The sequence below is a fragment of the Hyaena hyaena genome, unplaced genomic scaffold, assembly GCF_003009895.1.
Source record: "Hyaena hyaena isolate Hyena2069 unplaced genomic scaffold, ASM300989v1 scaffold_217, whole genome shotgun sequence".
In the NCBI taxonomy this organism is placed as follows: Eukaryota; Metazoa; Chordata; class Mammalia; order Carnivora; family Hyaenidae; genus Hyaena; species Hyaena hyaena.
The window spans coordinates 924595-937478 of NW_024080849.1; the positions used below are offsets into that span (position 1 = coordinate 924595).

The 12884-nt window shown below is 53.3% G+C and overlaps 1 protein-coding gene across 1 annotated transcript in view; it reads right to left on the reverse strand.

Annotated features, from left to right (window-relative positions):
- Positions 1-5270: 5270 nt before the first annotated feature.
- Positions 5271-12884, reverse strand: part of PTGFRN (prostaglandin F2 receptor inhibitor) — an 82724-nt gene continuing 75110 nt past the window's right edge. Inside the window, exons 8-9 of the mRNA XM_039242766.1 lie at positions 10227-10532; positions 5271-8745 (exon numbers count right to left, since the gene is read on the reverse strand). Of these exons, the coding sequence (XP_039098697.1) occupies positions 8579-8745; positions 10227-10532 (473 nt within the window). The 3' untranslated portion in view covers positions 5271-8578. The remainder of the gene's footprint in view (positions 8746-10226; positions 10533-12884) is intronic.

The following is a 12884-nucleotide window of genomic DNA, read 5'->3' on the forward strand; positions in this document are numbered from 1 at the left end:
TGAGCCACCCAGGCGCCCTCCCCCCCATCACCTATCTTACCCAGGCCCCTGACCCCCTTCCCCTCTGGAACCCATCAGTTTGTTCTCTATAGTTAAGAGTCTATTTTTTCATTCGTCTCTTTTTTCCTTTTTTGTTTTGTTTCTTGAATTCTACATATGAATAAAATCTTATGTGATATTTGTCTTTCTCTGACTTATTCCGCTTTGCATCATACCCTCTAGTTCCACCCATGCTGTTGTAAATGGCAAGATTTCTTTCTTTCTTATGGCTGAGTATGATTCCATTGTGTATGCATATATATTTATATATATATCTTTATCCAGTCATCTATTGATGGACACTTGGGTAGCTTCTATAACTTGGCAATTATAAATAATGCTGCAATAAACACAGGGGTGCATATATCTTTTTGAATTAGTGTCTTGGTATTCTTTAGGTAAATATCCAATAGTGTGATTGCTGGATAGTAGGGTAGTTCTGTTTTTAACTTTTTGAGGCACCTCCATACTGTTTTCCATGGTGGCTGCACCAGTTTGCACTCCCACCGACAGTGCACAAGGGCTCCTCCTTCTCTACATCATTACCAGCGCTTATTTCTTCTGTTTTTGATTTTAGCCATTCTGACAGGTGTGAGGTGACAGTGCTCTTGCTATTGTACCTTCTGGCTTGCCATTCACGATTCCAGAAGGGCAGAGGGTGTGAGGAATGGTGTGTGGAGGATGGAAAAGAAAAACCCCAAGGGGCAGCAGGAAGCCTGTCATGCTTTTCCCTGCTTGAGCTCTTCCAGCTTAGGTCAGGTTGAGGGCCACTCCACAGGTGCTGGATTTGCCAAGGGCAGAGGAAGCCTGTGGACTGAGCCTATGTTCATGGGGCACCAAGCAGTGACCCCACTGGAAGGAATCACGCTGACCTCAGCCAACACCCTCATGGGACAGAGGAAGAAACAGGCTTTGAGAGGGCCCAGCTGTGACCTGGCCCCGTGATGGAGAATGATACCCCGGTCTCTTCCCACTTGCCTAGCTCCAGCAGGAGCTGACAATGAGTTAACCAGGGCTGAAGAGCTTTTCATGGCGCATGGCAACTCCTGTCTGGGGAAAGGGCTGAACTGGACTTCTGTGGGAGGGGCGAGAGCCAGGGTGTTGGGTGGGGATGGGGTTTGGGGCTAGAAGATGGGGAGTAGGGATGGTAATAGAAGAGAAAGAGCAGCAGAAGGGATTCCTAGGCCATCTGCCACTTCCAGATACTCCCTTGGTCAGGGCTAGTCCTTAACTTGCCTACCAGGGATTCACACAGCTGTGTCTCATCCCCTTTTGGATGCTGACAGTCACAGATAGACTCCCAACCCTACCTTGTCCCTTAAGTGCCAGCCCCACCATCCCACTAGGGGAGAACATTCCCATTTGCAGGTTCTCCAGGAAACCCAAACTGGAGTCTGAAGCTGCAACTCGGGTTTTCTCAGTCACTGCTGAGTGTGCATCGTGGCTGGACGTGCCTGCCTCCACCCAGACCCACACTTTGGCCTCCGCACTCCACATCTGGCTTTCAAGTCCTATCGGCTCTTTCTCATATCTCTTAGGAGTCCACTGTACCTGCTGCTGCCCCAAGTGAGGGCCTCGATTTTCCTGCTGGGCTGATGCACTTTGATTCATCTCCCAGCCTTGCCTGCACGGCCTGCTGCCCGCTGCCAGGGTAACTAACCTAGACTCCAGATCTAAGTGTTGCAGTGGCTCCCCAAGGATTTCTGGAAGAGCAAGTCCAAACTCCCTGACTTGACCTTGATGAGCTGGCCCTTGCCACCTCTCTGGCCCTCAGACACAGAACTGTGTCTTTCTGCGTTGTCTTACCATCTTTCCCGTCTTTAACGGGGCCGACACTAACTTGGAACCTTGCACCTTCCCTACCCGGGAAAATACCTGTTCATTCAAAACAATTTAAAATCTAGGCTTGATTCTGTCACTTGTGTACGGCAGTAAAACTGGCGATTTATGTGCCAGCCTCTCCTACACGACCCACAGAACTTCACAGTGCTAGGATCCAGCACTCACTCACCTACCTAGTCAGCAAATACTCACTCAATGCTTAGAGCCCACAGGGGCTGTGGCTGACGTGCTGACGGACAGTGCGCACAGGCATCTCTCCCTTGCCCACGGCTTTACGTTCTGCAGCCACCCGTGGCCTTTTGGAAGCAGATGATCCTCCGTCTGTCATACTGTCACAAGATCAGCGCAGCCTAACGCTATATCACAATGCTCGCGTGATTCATCTCAGTGCATGTCATCACGTGGGCACGGTACTGTCCCCCTCACCCTCGGCAGGGGGAGTGCAGAACAACCAGCTGTCTGGGGAACATGCCACACCGCATTCACCTACTGTTATCATATATTGTTATCGCTGTCCTATCTTATTAGTAGTTATTGCTGTTAACCTCATACAGTGCCAAATTGATAAGTTAAACTCTATATACGTGTGTTTATATAGGGAAAACACCCATTAAGTGTACAGTTTGGTACTCTCTGGGGCTTCAGGCATCCCCTGGGGGGGTCCTGGAGTGTATCCTCTGCAGATAAGGGGGTGGGGCATGAACACACAGCCTCTGGAGTCTGAAAGGTCTTAATTCAAATCTTGTTCATTTGTGCAAATTAATTTGTCTTAATTTCCTTACTTCTAAGAATGGGAACAGTCCTAGCAGGAACTCTATCTGAAATGATTAGAGCTGTTGATCAACTAACAGAAAATGTCAGGGGAAGCTGAGAATTGTAACAAGATTCCTATGTATCTCACACCTGTTAGTTTCACCTCCACCAACACATTAATTCGCCAATCTCTCGACATCAGCCCAGTCTTTCCTCCCGAGTCTGGGTCTGTGGTCTGGAGCCTCCTAACCCTTTTCTGCATAGACCAAGCCTATCGTATCTATTCTCAAACTTTAAAGTTTGTTTTCTCTCAAATAAAGTAAGAATGTATGATTTCTTTCAAATGAAGAATTTAAAAAACATGTGTGAAGCCAACAAAGTACAGAATCTTTTCCACATTTTTGCAATTTGTCTCCCACCAGTCTTGAACAGTTCTGCCTGGACCTATTGATAGCATCTTTTCTTAAATTTTTTTTTAACATGTATTCATTTTCGAGAGACAGAAAGAGACAGAGCATGAGCAGGGGAGGGGTAGACAGAGAGAGTCACAGAATCCAAAGCAGGCTCCAGGCTCTGGGCTGTCGGCACAGAGCCCGATGTGGAGCTCGAACTCACAAACTGCGCGATTGTGACCTGAGCTGAAGTCAGATGCTTAACTGACTGAGCCACCCAGGTGCCCCTTAAGTGGCTATTTTTAAAGGCTCCCAGAGAAACACAAAGCAGAAAACTTATTTATGGCATGATTCCCAAACTCAAGTCCTTACCTAAGCGTCCAAATCCTGGGTATGAGCAGGGTCTCCATCCGTAAAACGCACAGGCATCTTGTCACAACCTCTTCCTCTGGCACTCGCGTCTGACTGGTGGACGTACCGGTAATTTATGTCATCACAACAGGCAGCACTGGTGGCACAAACGGGCCGCAGGGGAAACGGGCCGCAGGGGAAACAGGACGGCGAGGGCTGTCAACGCCGCCGCCGCAGGTGGAGTTCAGATGCCCGCGCAGCCGGCGAGCCTCAAGTGGCGAGCGTATTGCTCACGTTCTTCTAGCTTGTTTCCTGAGACTCTGACGTCCAGGGCCCCGCTGACCCTGGCGCCGCCGCTGCGGGAGCTGGCCAGGTCCTGGGAAGAGGAACTGATGGACGGTGAGCACGCCTTGCAGGCACAAAGCCACCGACCCAGAGTCACATCCCCACCACCTTCGCGGCGGCGCCCGCACTCAGGACGGCTGTCTCCCACCTCCTCACCCCAGGACCAGGAACCAGAAAACTAGGGGCAGCCCCTGCACCCTAGAGCCCAATGGAATTATACAAACCGGTCAACCCTAAGCCTGCAGACCCTGACCTGCTGGCTCTCTGTGCTCCTGGCCCCACCCCCTACCCACCACCCACCACCTCCTGATGGACCCTGGTCTTTGCGGTGTGGCCCAGAGTGTGGCACAGTGCGCCCGCCCACTCCTCTTGGAATTTGTGAGTATATAACAAACTAGCTTCGCAATGCCGGGCCTCTCTCACTCTGCACGCCCTAATAATAACAAAACCCGTATGTTCAAAAATGGTGCGATGCACGGCAGTCTGTGGGTCAGGGTTAATGAGCGGCTTTTTTTCTGGAAGATTCAGTAACACAGAGAACAGTTAAGAGAGCTTCTGCCGTAGCACCAAGGGATGACCTGAGGTACTTAACCTGGCATGGGGCACATCGTCATAATCCCCGTGTTTGCTATGGCCATAACGAGGTGCCCAGGGCCACAGCCACGGCTGGTCCCTGCCCTCACAGCACTTTTGGACTACCAGAGGAACCCTAGCCAGCCTGGAGGAGCAGAAAAGGCTCCTGGGCCCCCAAGGAGAAGCATGCGTTAGCCCGGCAGGCAAATGTTCGTCTTGCTTTTAATTTAAACTGAGCCAGGAACAGGGTCAGTAATCGGCAGGGAACTGCTAAAACCCAGCTGTGACCATGTCACATCCTGGCGCGGGCAGAACCCTCCGGGTTCACCGAGAAGCATGAGTGATGGCCACGCCCCACGGCAGGGCATCAATCGTGCATATATACACTGCATGGACCTTCGACACCCACAAGCGAGGTTCGTCACCAGGGCGCAGACCCAGCCCCTGAGGACCTCACAGTCACAGCAGCTCCCTGCCCAGGACACTAACGGGACCTGCAGGGGAGCGGGGGGCAGGGGCGGAGACCAGCAGGGAGCTGGGGCTCCAGAAGCCAGCGGCACTGTTTTCCCATCACAGGGCCTGGCACCTTCTGGACCAGTTTGGCTCCAGACTGGGTCATGAGTCAGAAAAGCCGCTGCGTTCCGGCAACGGTACGGCCACAGAACCTTGTGTTTGTTTCCTCATCCGCAGAGAGGAACAATGTCCAACTTCCCCCTTTCGTGACGAGACACCCATAAGGTCATGAGAATTCACCAAAGAATGAAGAGACCTCCCCAGGCCACAGGACCCTGGCCCTCGGCTTTCTGCATGGTGGGGCTCTCAGCCCTGATCCTGTTAAATCCACTTCTTCTATCTTTAGTGAAAACATACAAAGCTTCTGCAGGATTCAGCAAGATCAGAATTGGGCCGTGTTCCCTCAGGCAGAGTGGATGACAGGCTACCCAGACCAAGATCAAGTGCCTCACACGACTTCAATTTAAATTAAACTTCCTTTAATGAAAAAACAAACGGTGCATTGCATAATATCTGTGGTCACAGTATAAAACAATACAATTAGTTCATGTAACATCAGAGATGGACAAAAATACACAAGACCCTTTCTTTGTCTACGTGAAATCTGGCAGACCCTGATGCGCAACGCTAATAAAGACAGAAAGTCAACTTTTTTGTTGTTTCCTCCTAGTGATCTGCGCACAATGTCTGTTGTCGAGAATTTGGTCGAACAGCAGAGAAGAACTTACCGAAATCCTCGATCCCTTCTTCCTCTGTTGCCATCGGTGAAGCTAAAAAAAGAAAAGTTTTCTGAAAGTAGCAAGTTGTGTAGTATTGCTTAGTATTCCTGCCCAAAAGGCTCAGTCTTTGGCTCACAGATGTCAGGGACAACATCATGGCTGCAGCAGTTTGCAAAGCAAGAAGCAAGAGCCACCGGGGGACGCGGACAAGGGTCTGGGGGGGGGGGGGTCCTTTCCCAGGATCTTAGGGGAAAGCCACGTGGGCAGGGAGGGAAACACGCAAATAAATACATTTCTCAATTAATATTTAAATCCAGTTGCTGAGTCAGAGTTCCACCGTGAAAAATCGGAAACGCTGTTAAAAAGTCAGAGTTTGCATTTCTTTTCTTTTTTAAAAAAGTGAAGAATGTTATGTAAACATTATAAAGTAAACAACTGAAAGTAATTTCGAGGCTTCTATCGGGATGTAGCTTAGGCTCTTTCTGGGAGATATTTTTATGCTCAGGGAAAAAAAAAAAAAAAAAAAACCAAAAAACAAACCCAAACTGTATATAAAGTTTTTCGTTAAGAAGTGCAATTTCATCCGTGTGAACTGTGGCTAGGTTGTACTTCTGTTCACACCAGCGCTTCTGGCAGGAACCCCCTTCCAGAAAAGCACTTTGGGGGGGAGCCCTATTTGGTACAGCAAGAGAGTGTATCTCACACTTTTAAAAGAACACACATTCCAGGCCACTTTCTGCCTCTGGATGGAGTGCAGTCCCTAGCACGACACCCTGGGACTTCTTCCTCCTCCGTACCGGCCCCTGGGCGACAGGCAGTGTGGCCGGCCCCACGATCACAGGGTGGGGTTGGGGTCAATGGCTTAGCAACCCCAGCCTCGAGCTACAGCGGCAGTTTGGGAGGAGAAGGTATAGTGGGTGAGCACCTGGCACTTTCCCTACCTCCACGCATCTGGTGTGCCCCATCCATGCCTTTACGTATAGCCGGGGCCACCCGGCCATGCTCACGGCAAAGTGTCCTTTCCTCTACCAAGAAGGGCCTGCACTACCACAATCCTCAACTTTCTTTTCAAGGTGATGACTGTGTGGGCTCAAAGGGTACTGTTGTCACTAATACAGCACCTGTGAGTGTGTTCGCTCTTTTGTTCCTGTATACACAGTCATCTGGGACCCACCTCCTCTGAAACAGCTTCAGAGTTAAGAAACGACTGGTAGAAAAGACCCCCATCTAGAGCCATCCAGGCCTCGTCCTATGGTCACCCATGCTCTGGTGGGGCAGGTGCCGGACTCGGAACTCATCTGTGCTGCTGCCGTTAGCATGGCATCTACCAGGAGTGGTCCCCTAGGTGGGCGGGACAAAGGGAAGCAGGGTGACAATCTGCCTCTTGGGGTGACTCAGTGACAAAGGAAGAGTGGAGTACGGGCAGCACAGGGCGGGAAGTGGAGGGGATGATGGTGAGCCGGTGGGCGGGGGTGGGTGGGGGGAGTGTGGCTCGTCTGGCCCCTTGTGACAAAGAGCCGCACATGAATGGCCATCGTTTTGTATGACTTTATTGCTCAAAACAAACGAAGATTTTTTCCCTTCGGAAGACAGAGCAGTGTGAGGTCCGTCAGAGCTGGGGTAAAAGCGCGCAGGATCTCAATGCAGGGCACGACTCACCAGTGAGCCTCAGAAAACCCACTGGGACGCTTCTGGAAGGCCAGTGCTAGGCAGGGGCAGACGCCTTGGGGAGCAGAGGGTCTCTTGTGGTCCGTGTCCTACTCCGGGAACGAGCCATCAGGCACGACTGCTCGCTCTCGGATCTACTTTGTAGGCTGTGCACACGGCAGTAAATTGCTGGTTTCCTTCGTGCTCCTAACAGGAAGTAAACATGCCGCAGAGCGTACCCTTGCTCGCTAACCCCCTGCAGGGGAATCTGACGGAGACTTGAAGGACTGAAAAGGTCATGGAAAATGCATGGCTCTTCCAGGCAATTTCAGATTCTGTGAAGTCAGTCAGTCAGTCTTGCAAGCAGCAATACGCCTTCACATTAAGGAACCCAAGCAGCCACGAAGGACGTGGGGTATGTGCGGGTGCCCCTCGGTGGCCAAGACCTTTGCCTCCCACTAAGGGCACAGGAGGGGGATGGAGGCGGCTTCTTCCTCTGGACACAGCCCCGGCACCCCGGCCTCCTAGCCCCAAGCCCGGGACCACTGAGCCTCAGGACCCTTTTCTGCTCTCCCTGGGGCCCCCTGAGGCACAGCGACCTCAGAACCCCTGGAGTGAGCGCCTGCTCCTTCCCTGTCCCCAACCTCCTCTTGCTCGAGGACCTCCTGACCGCCCTGGACAGAGGTGGCTGTGTATTTTTCTTCATATTCATTCTTAAGGCTAAGGTGGCGAGATAAGGTGCTTGGTGGAGAGCCGAATTCGAGATTTCAGGGCCATCTCAGCACGCTCACAGAAAGCAAATACAAAAGAAATGGAAGGGGGGCGGGGCAGAGAAGCAAAAGAGAAAACAGAAGAAAAAGAAAAAGAAAAGCATCTGGGCTCAGTAAGAAGTTACATACTGCAAGTTTAGGTTTCAAATGTCTAAACCCCTGAAAACACGGGGTGGGTAGGGTGGTCGAAGCCACAAAGAGCAACAGCGGCACGAATCCGTGTTGTTGCCGGGCCGGGGCAGCTCCGTCCTCACCCCAGACAAAGAACTCTGGGAGCCACCGTCCTTGCTCACCGCATCCCCTCGCAACCAAACACACGAACACACGCGGGTCAGAGCCATAAACCGGGAGAAGGAGGAAAAAAATTAGACAATGGGTAACCATTAAAAAGCCGCAGCTGGGAACACACGCACGCAATTGTTCTACCGGAAAGTGCCGTGGGAAGAGAGGCCGTGTGCTGGTAAACATGTCTGCGCTCAGAACGTGACATGCAGAGAAGACAGAGCGCCAGGTCCCACCTGAGATTAGAGAGGACTGGTTTTTAGGGTAACACGCTTCGCGTTAAAAGATGGCGGTCCTCTTCCCGGCCAAGTCGCTGCCAGACCGGCCCCTGGCGCAGCTCCCCCGGCGTGGCCTAGTCCATCTCCATGGACATGAGCCGGCGGCGCTCACGCCTTGTCTCCTGGACCTCCTTCTTACAGCACCAGTGGGAGCTACAGTACCCAATGAGGCAGGACAGGAGCCCGATGACGGTGGACAGGCCCACGCCGATCAGCAGCGGGTACTTGAAGGCGTTCAGTACTGGCAGGGAGGGAGCAAAGGGGTGCTGGGTTAGTGGTGCAAGCAGATGGCCTCGGGAAGCCCGCCACCTCCCCTCCGATCCCCCTCTACCCAAGCGGGTCTCCCTGAGGGGCCGGCCTCGCACTCAAGCTGTGCCCAGCACCGAGGACAGCACTCGAGGCCGGAGGCCTCTTCTCTGCTCGCTTTGCGGGCAGATGATGCCCTACCAGGTTCTGTGGGGGAGAAACCAAAAACCAGGAGAAAGACTCCGTGTGATGCCTCTGAATATCAACTTGCTTTTTAGGGTTTTGGCAGGAGATTGATTTTTAAAAGTCAGTATAAGGGCACCGCGCATGCAGCAGCAGATGCATCCTTAAAAAAACAACAACACTGTTCATAAATCAATTCCATGCATCAACTAACCGAAGTGTGCTCGCGGAGCTATTTTAAGCAGCACGGTAGTAAATTACCCAGGAAAGTGAATAATTGCTCGCTTGTTCGGGAAATCTGGGTTTTCATACGGAGCTACTTCAAGCAAGGAGTTTCGGAGATGCAAATAGGGTGTAAATGACGGAGTTTCGGGAATGCACACACACCCTACAGACCACACACACACCCCCGAGTCCCAAGGCCCTTCTCCCAGAAGCAGCAGCGTGCTCCAGGCGGGCTGGCGCTGGACACTGAACGCGGCTCGCCCTCTCAGGGACCGTTGCCCACGCAGAGCAGAGGGGACGGAGGACAGAAACAGCTAAGTCACCTCTGGACAAGCTGGGGCTCCAGTTCCAGTCTTCCCCACAATGTCATCGGGGAAACACACTCGGAGGCTCCCCCTAACCCTGGGGGCGTGGGGGCTCTAATTATCTCCGGGGGGCTTTCTCCATTAGCGTGCACTCGGAAACTTCGTGCAGAGAAGGCAGGCTTCGCATTAGCCGGGGAACAGCGGCCCCCACTCTGTGATGTGTGGGGAACAGATGGGTGGGAAGGGGGCCCTCTGGCCACCTAGTTAGAATGACTCTGGGGGTCCGTGGGGGCCAACAAAGCAGGGAGCCCCCTTCCGGTTCCAGGTTTCGGAAAGCACCCCTCCATGCTAATGATACCAGTAGGATCCTCCCTCTGCCAAGAAGCAAATCCAGTAGGGCAGGAGGAGCAGGAGCCCATTCAGCGCCTCTCCTGGGGCCCTGAGTCCGCTGCCTCGATGCTGTTGTCTGGCTCTGCCTGGCAGAATCCACGCCAGCCCTGTGACAAGTAAAGTGGGTTTGCACAGAATTTATAGAAGGATCAAAGATTCTCCAATGAGCCTTAACCACCGTTTCCCCGTGGCGCCTCCAGCACACGATGCCGCAGGGGAAGCAGCAAGGCCCGTTTGCCCTCCTTCTGCGCACGGCCCAGGCCAGGTCTAGAGAGAGGGAGCAGGCCGTGGGGTGGGGGGCACCTTCCTCGAAGGGTGGCCACCTGACTCGGTCGCTGCAGCACAGCACGGAGGCATGACCACACATCCTTACCATCCATCTTCACGGTGACAAAGATGGGCTTGGAGTAGATCTCTGCCTCCTTCTGCCAGGAGCCGGTTGGGGACTTCACCCACGGGGTCACGGAGCAGTAGTAGTTGCCGAAGTCCTGGTCCTCGGAGCTGTGGACTTGCAGCAGGAATTCGAGCACGCCCACGCGCTCCAGGCTGAGCTCGCTCTTCCAGTCTCTCTCGGCCGTGGTCACGATCCCCTTGCGATCCAGAGAGGACAGGAGGGCGGGAGCCTTGTCCAGGCCGAAGGAGTGTACCGCAAACCAGGTCACATCAAAGGCCATGTCATCTGTGGATTACAGACCAAGCCAAAAGCCTGCGTCAGTGCAATGGGCAGAGAAGCCACATGAGGCTCACATGCACTAGGCTCACCAGGGACCAGCGCTATTCTGTAGCCTTAGCTCTCACTGAGTCCTCGTGACCCCGCGATGACAGTTCTGTCACACTCCCCACTTGGCGGCAGGGCCAAATACCTCATTTAAGGTCACAGAGCCATGGGCGGGAGAATGTGTGGCCTCACCCAGGGAGTATGACTCCAGAGTCCGCACTCTTTTTTTTTTTTTTTAAGTTTATTTATTTATTTTGAGAGAGAAAGACAGAGGGAGAGTGAGCAAGGCAGAGGTGCAGAGAGAGGGGGAGAGAGAAAGCAACCAGGCTCCGTGTAGTCAGCACAGAGTCTGATGCTGGACTCGAACCCGCGATCCAAGATCAAGAGTTGGATGCCTTGACCGACTGAGCCACCTGGGCGCCCCCAGAATCCAGCCTCTTGATCCTGCTGCCATCACCCAGCCCAAGGAGCACCCAAAAGCGTCCCCCATAGCAACGTCCCTTGACATTTCATGCAAGAGCCCAGACTGGGAGGCCGATAATGCGGCCAAGGACAAAAGGCGCGTAAAGTGAACTGGACGAGATTCAGAGTCATCAACAGTTTAGATCTCACTGCTCGCGGTGCTTTTCTTCCCCTGCAGAAGCGCTCAAGTTCAAAACAAGAGGAAAAGAACGTCAAGCTGAGAAAATCGAACACAGTTTTAACGGTCCCAGAGAGGAATTCTACCGAATCTTAAAGTACTCTGCAAAACGAAGGCTCTAACAGCCTCAAATAAATGAAGATGGGCCCGTGAGAAAGAAGACTGGTACGAGTGGCAATGCTCACAGGACGTGAAGACAGCACGCGCACATGCCATGCGCCCCCTGCCCTCCTCCTCTGGCCGCTCTGAGCGGGCAGCAGCCTGGGACACGCCCAGCAGGCAAGAAACGACGGTGAGGCCACAAACACGGTTTTCTCTCTCTGTCTCTTTTTAAAATGTTTATTCATTTTTCAAAGAGAGAGAGAGACAGAGAGCAAGCAGGGAAGGAGCAGAGAGGGAGACACAGAATCTGAAGCAGCTCCAGGCTCTGAGCTATCACCCCAGAGCCCCACACGGGGCTCAAACACACGAACCGTGAGATAGTGACCTGAGCCGAAGTCGTAAGTTCAACCGCCTGAGTCACCCAGGCGCCCCCACACTGTTTTCTCCTAAATTCACTTGACAAGGCTTTCTGTACATGCGTGAGAGCACCCCATTTCCGTTAAGCAAAAAGGAACATTTATTCATTAGTGAAAATAAACTGATAACCTCCAATAGCACTACTTTAAGGCGAATTGTATCTGGGCGCTTGTGTGTTAACAAAGAACAAAAGCAAAACGTAAGGCAAGACTTTCTACAGGATTATCCAACTGGTGTGCCCTTTCTAACCCTCTGAAGACGCTAAGGGCCAGGGCAAACGGGAAGATCGCTCTCCACGCCAATGCTCTGGATACCTGCTTTCCCTCCCCCTCACCCACCGTGGCACTGGAGCTGAAAATCTGATGGTTCCCAGTGGAGGCAGAGGAAGGGCCGTCAGCACCCTCATACCCTCCCGGCGCCGGGGCAGAGCAGGCCCGGGGATCATGGTCACGTGCTCGGTGCAGCCTCACCTGCGGGCGCTGGGCGGTTACTGAAGGCAAAGGCACACTGTTATCCCGGTTATTTGGGCTCACTGTTTGTGGCCCAGTCCCGCCTTGCATCACAGAGCTGTGGTCGGCCTGGAGGGCCAGGCTCCGGGGCTGCCCTCCCAGCACCAGTACCGGCCACCCACGGGCCCCGGAGCATGACTTAATTCTCCGTGACGTGGCTCCCCAGCTGTAGAATGACGAGGACCACTCCACCCGAGGTTGAGTTGACCATCTCCACAAAACGCTTAGAGCAGCACCTCGCATACAGAAGCGCTCACTAGCCGGCCGCCATGTGCATCCTTACCCCCACAGTGCAACAGACACGCTCTACAAACAGGTGCTTACGGGGAGGGCCTTATCACCTCAGGCTCTCGGTGGCCACCCCCCCCTCCCCCCCACCAACCAGGGGCTGACCGGGCTGGCTGCTAACATCCACACCTGTGCCCCCTTCCGGAGGACCAACTTCGGCTGACGGAAACCACCCCCTGGAGATTAGGAAACACCCCTGCTCCCCGACCGCTCAGCCCCTGTGCAGTGACTGACGGCGGGGCTCTAAAAGCCCGTCCCTCACCCCAAGGAGGCCATGCTCTGTGGTACAACGGATGCTCCACGGCTCCCCGCGGGGAGTTAGGCTTGTTCTGAATTCACATCCTTGCCCAGCTCCCT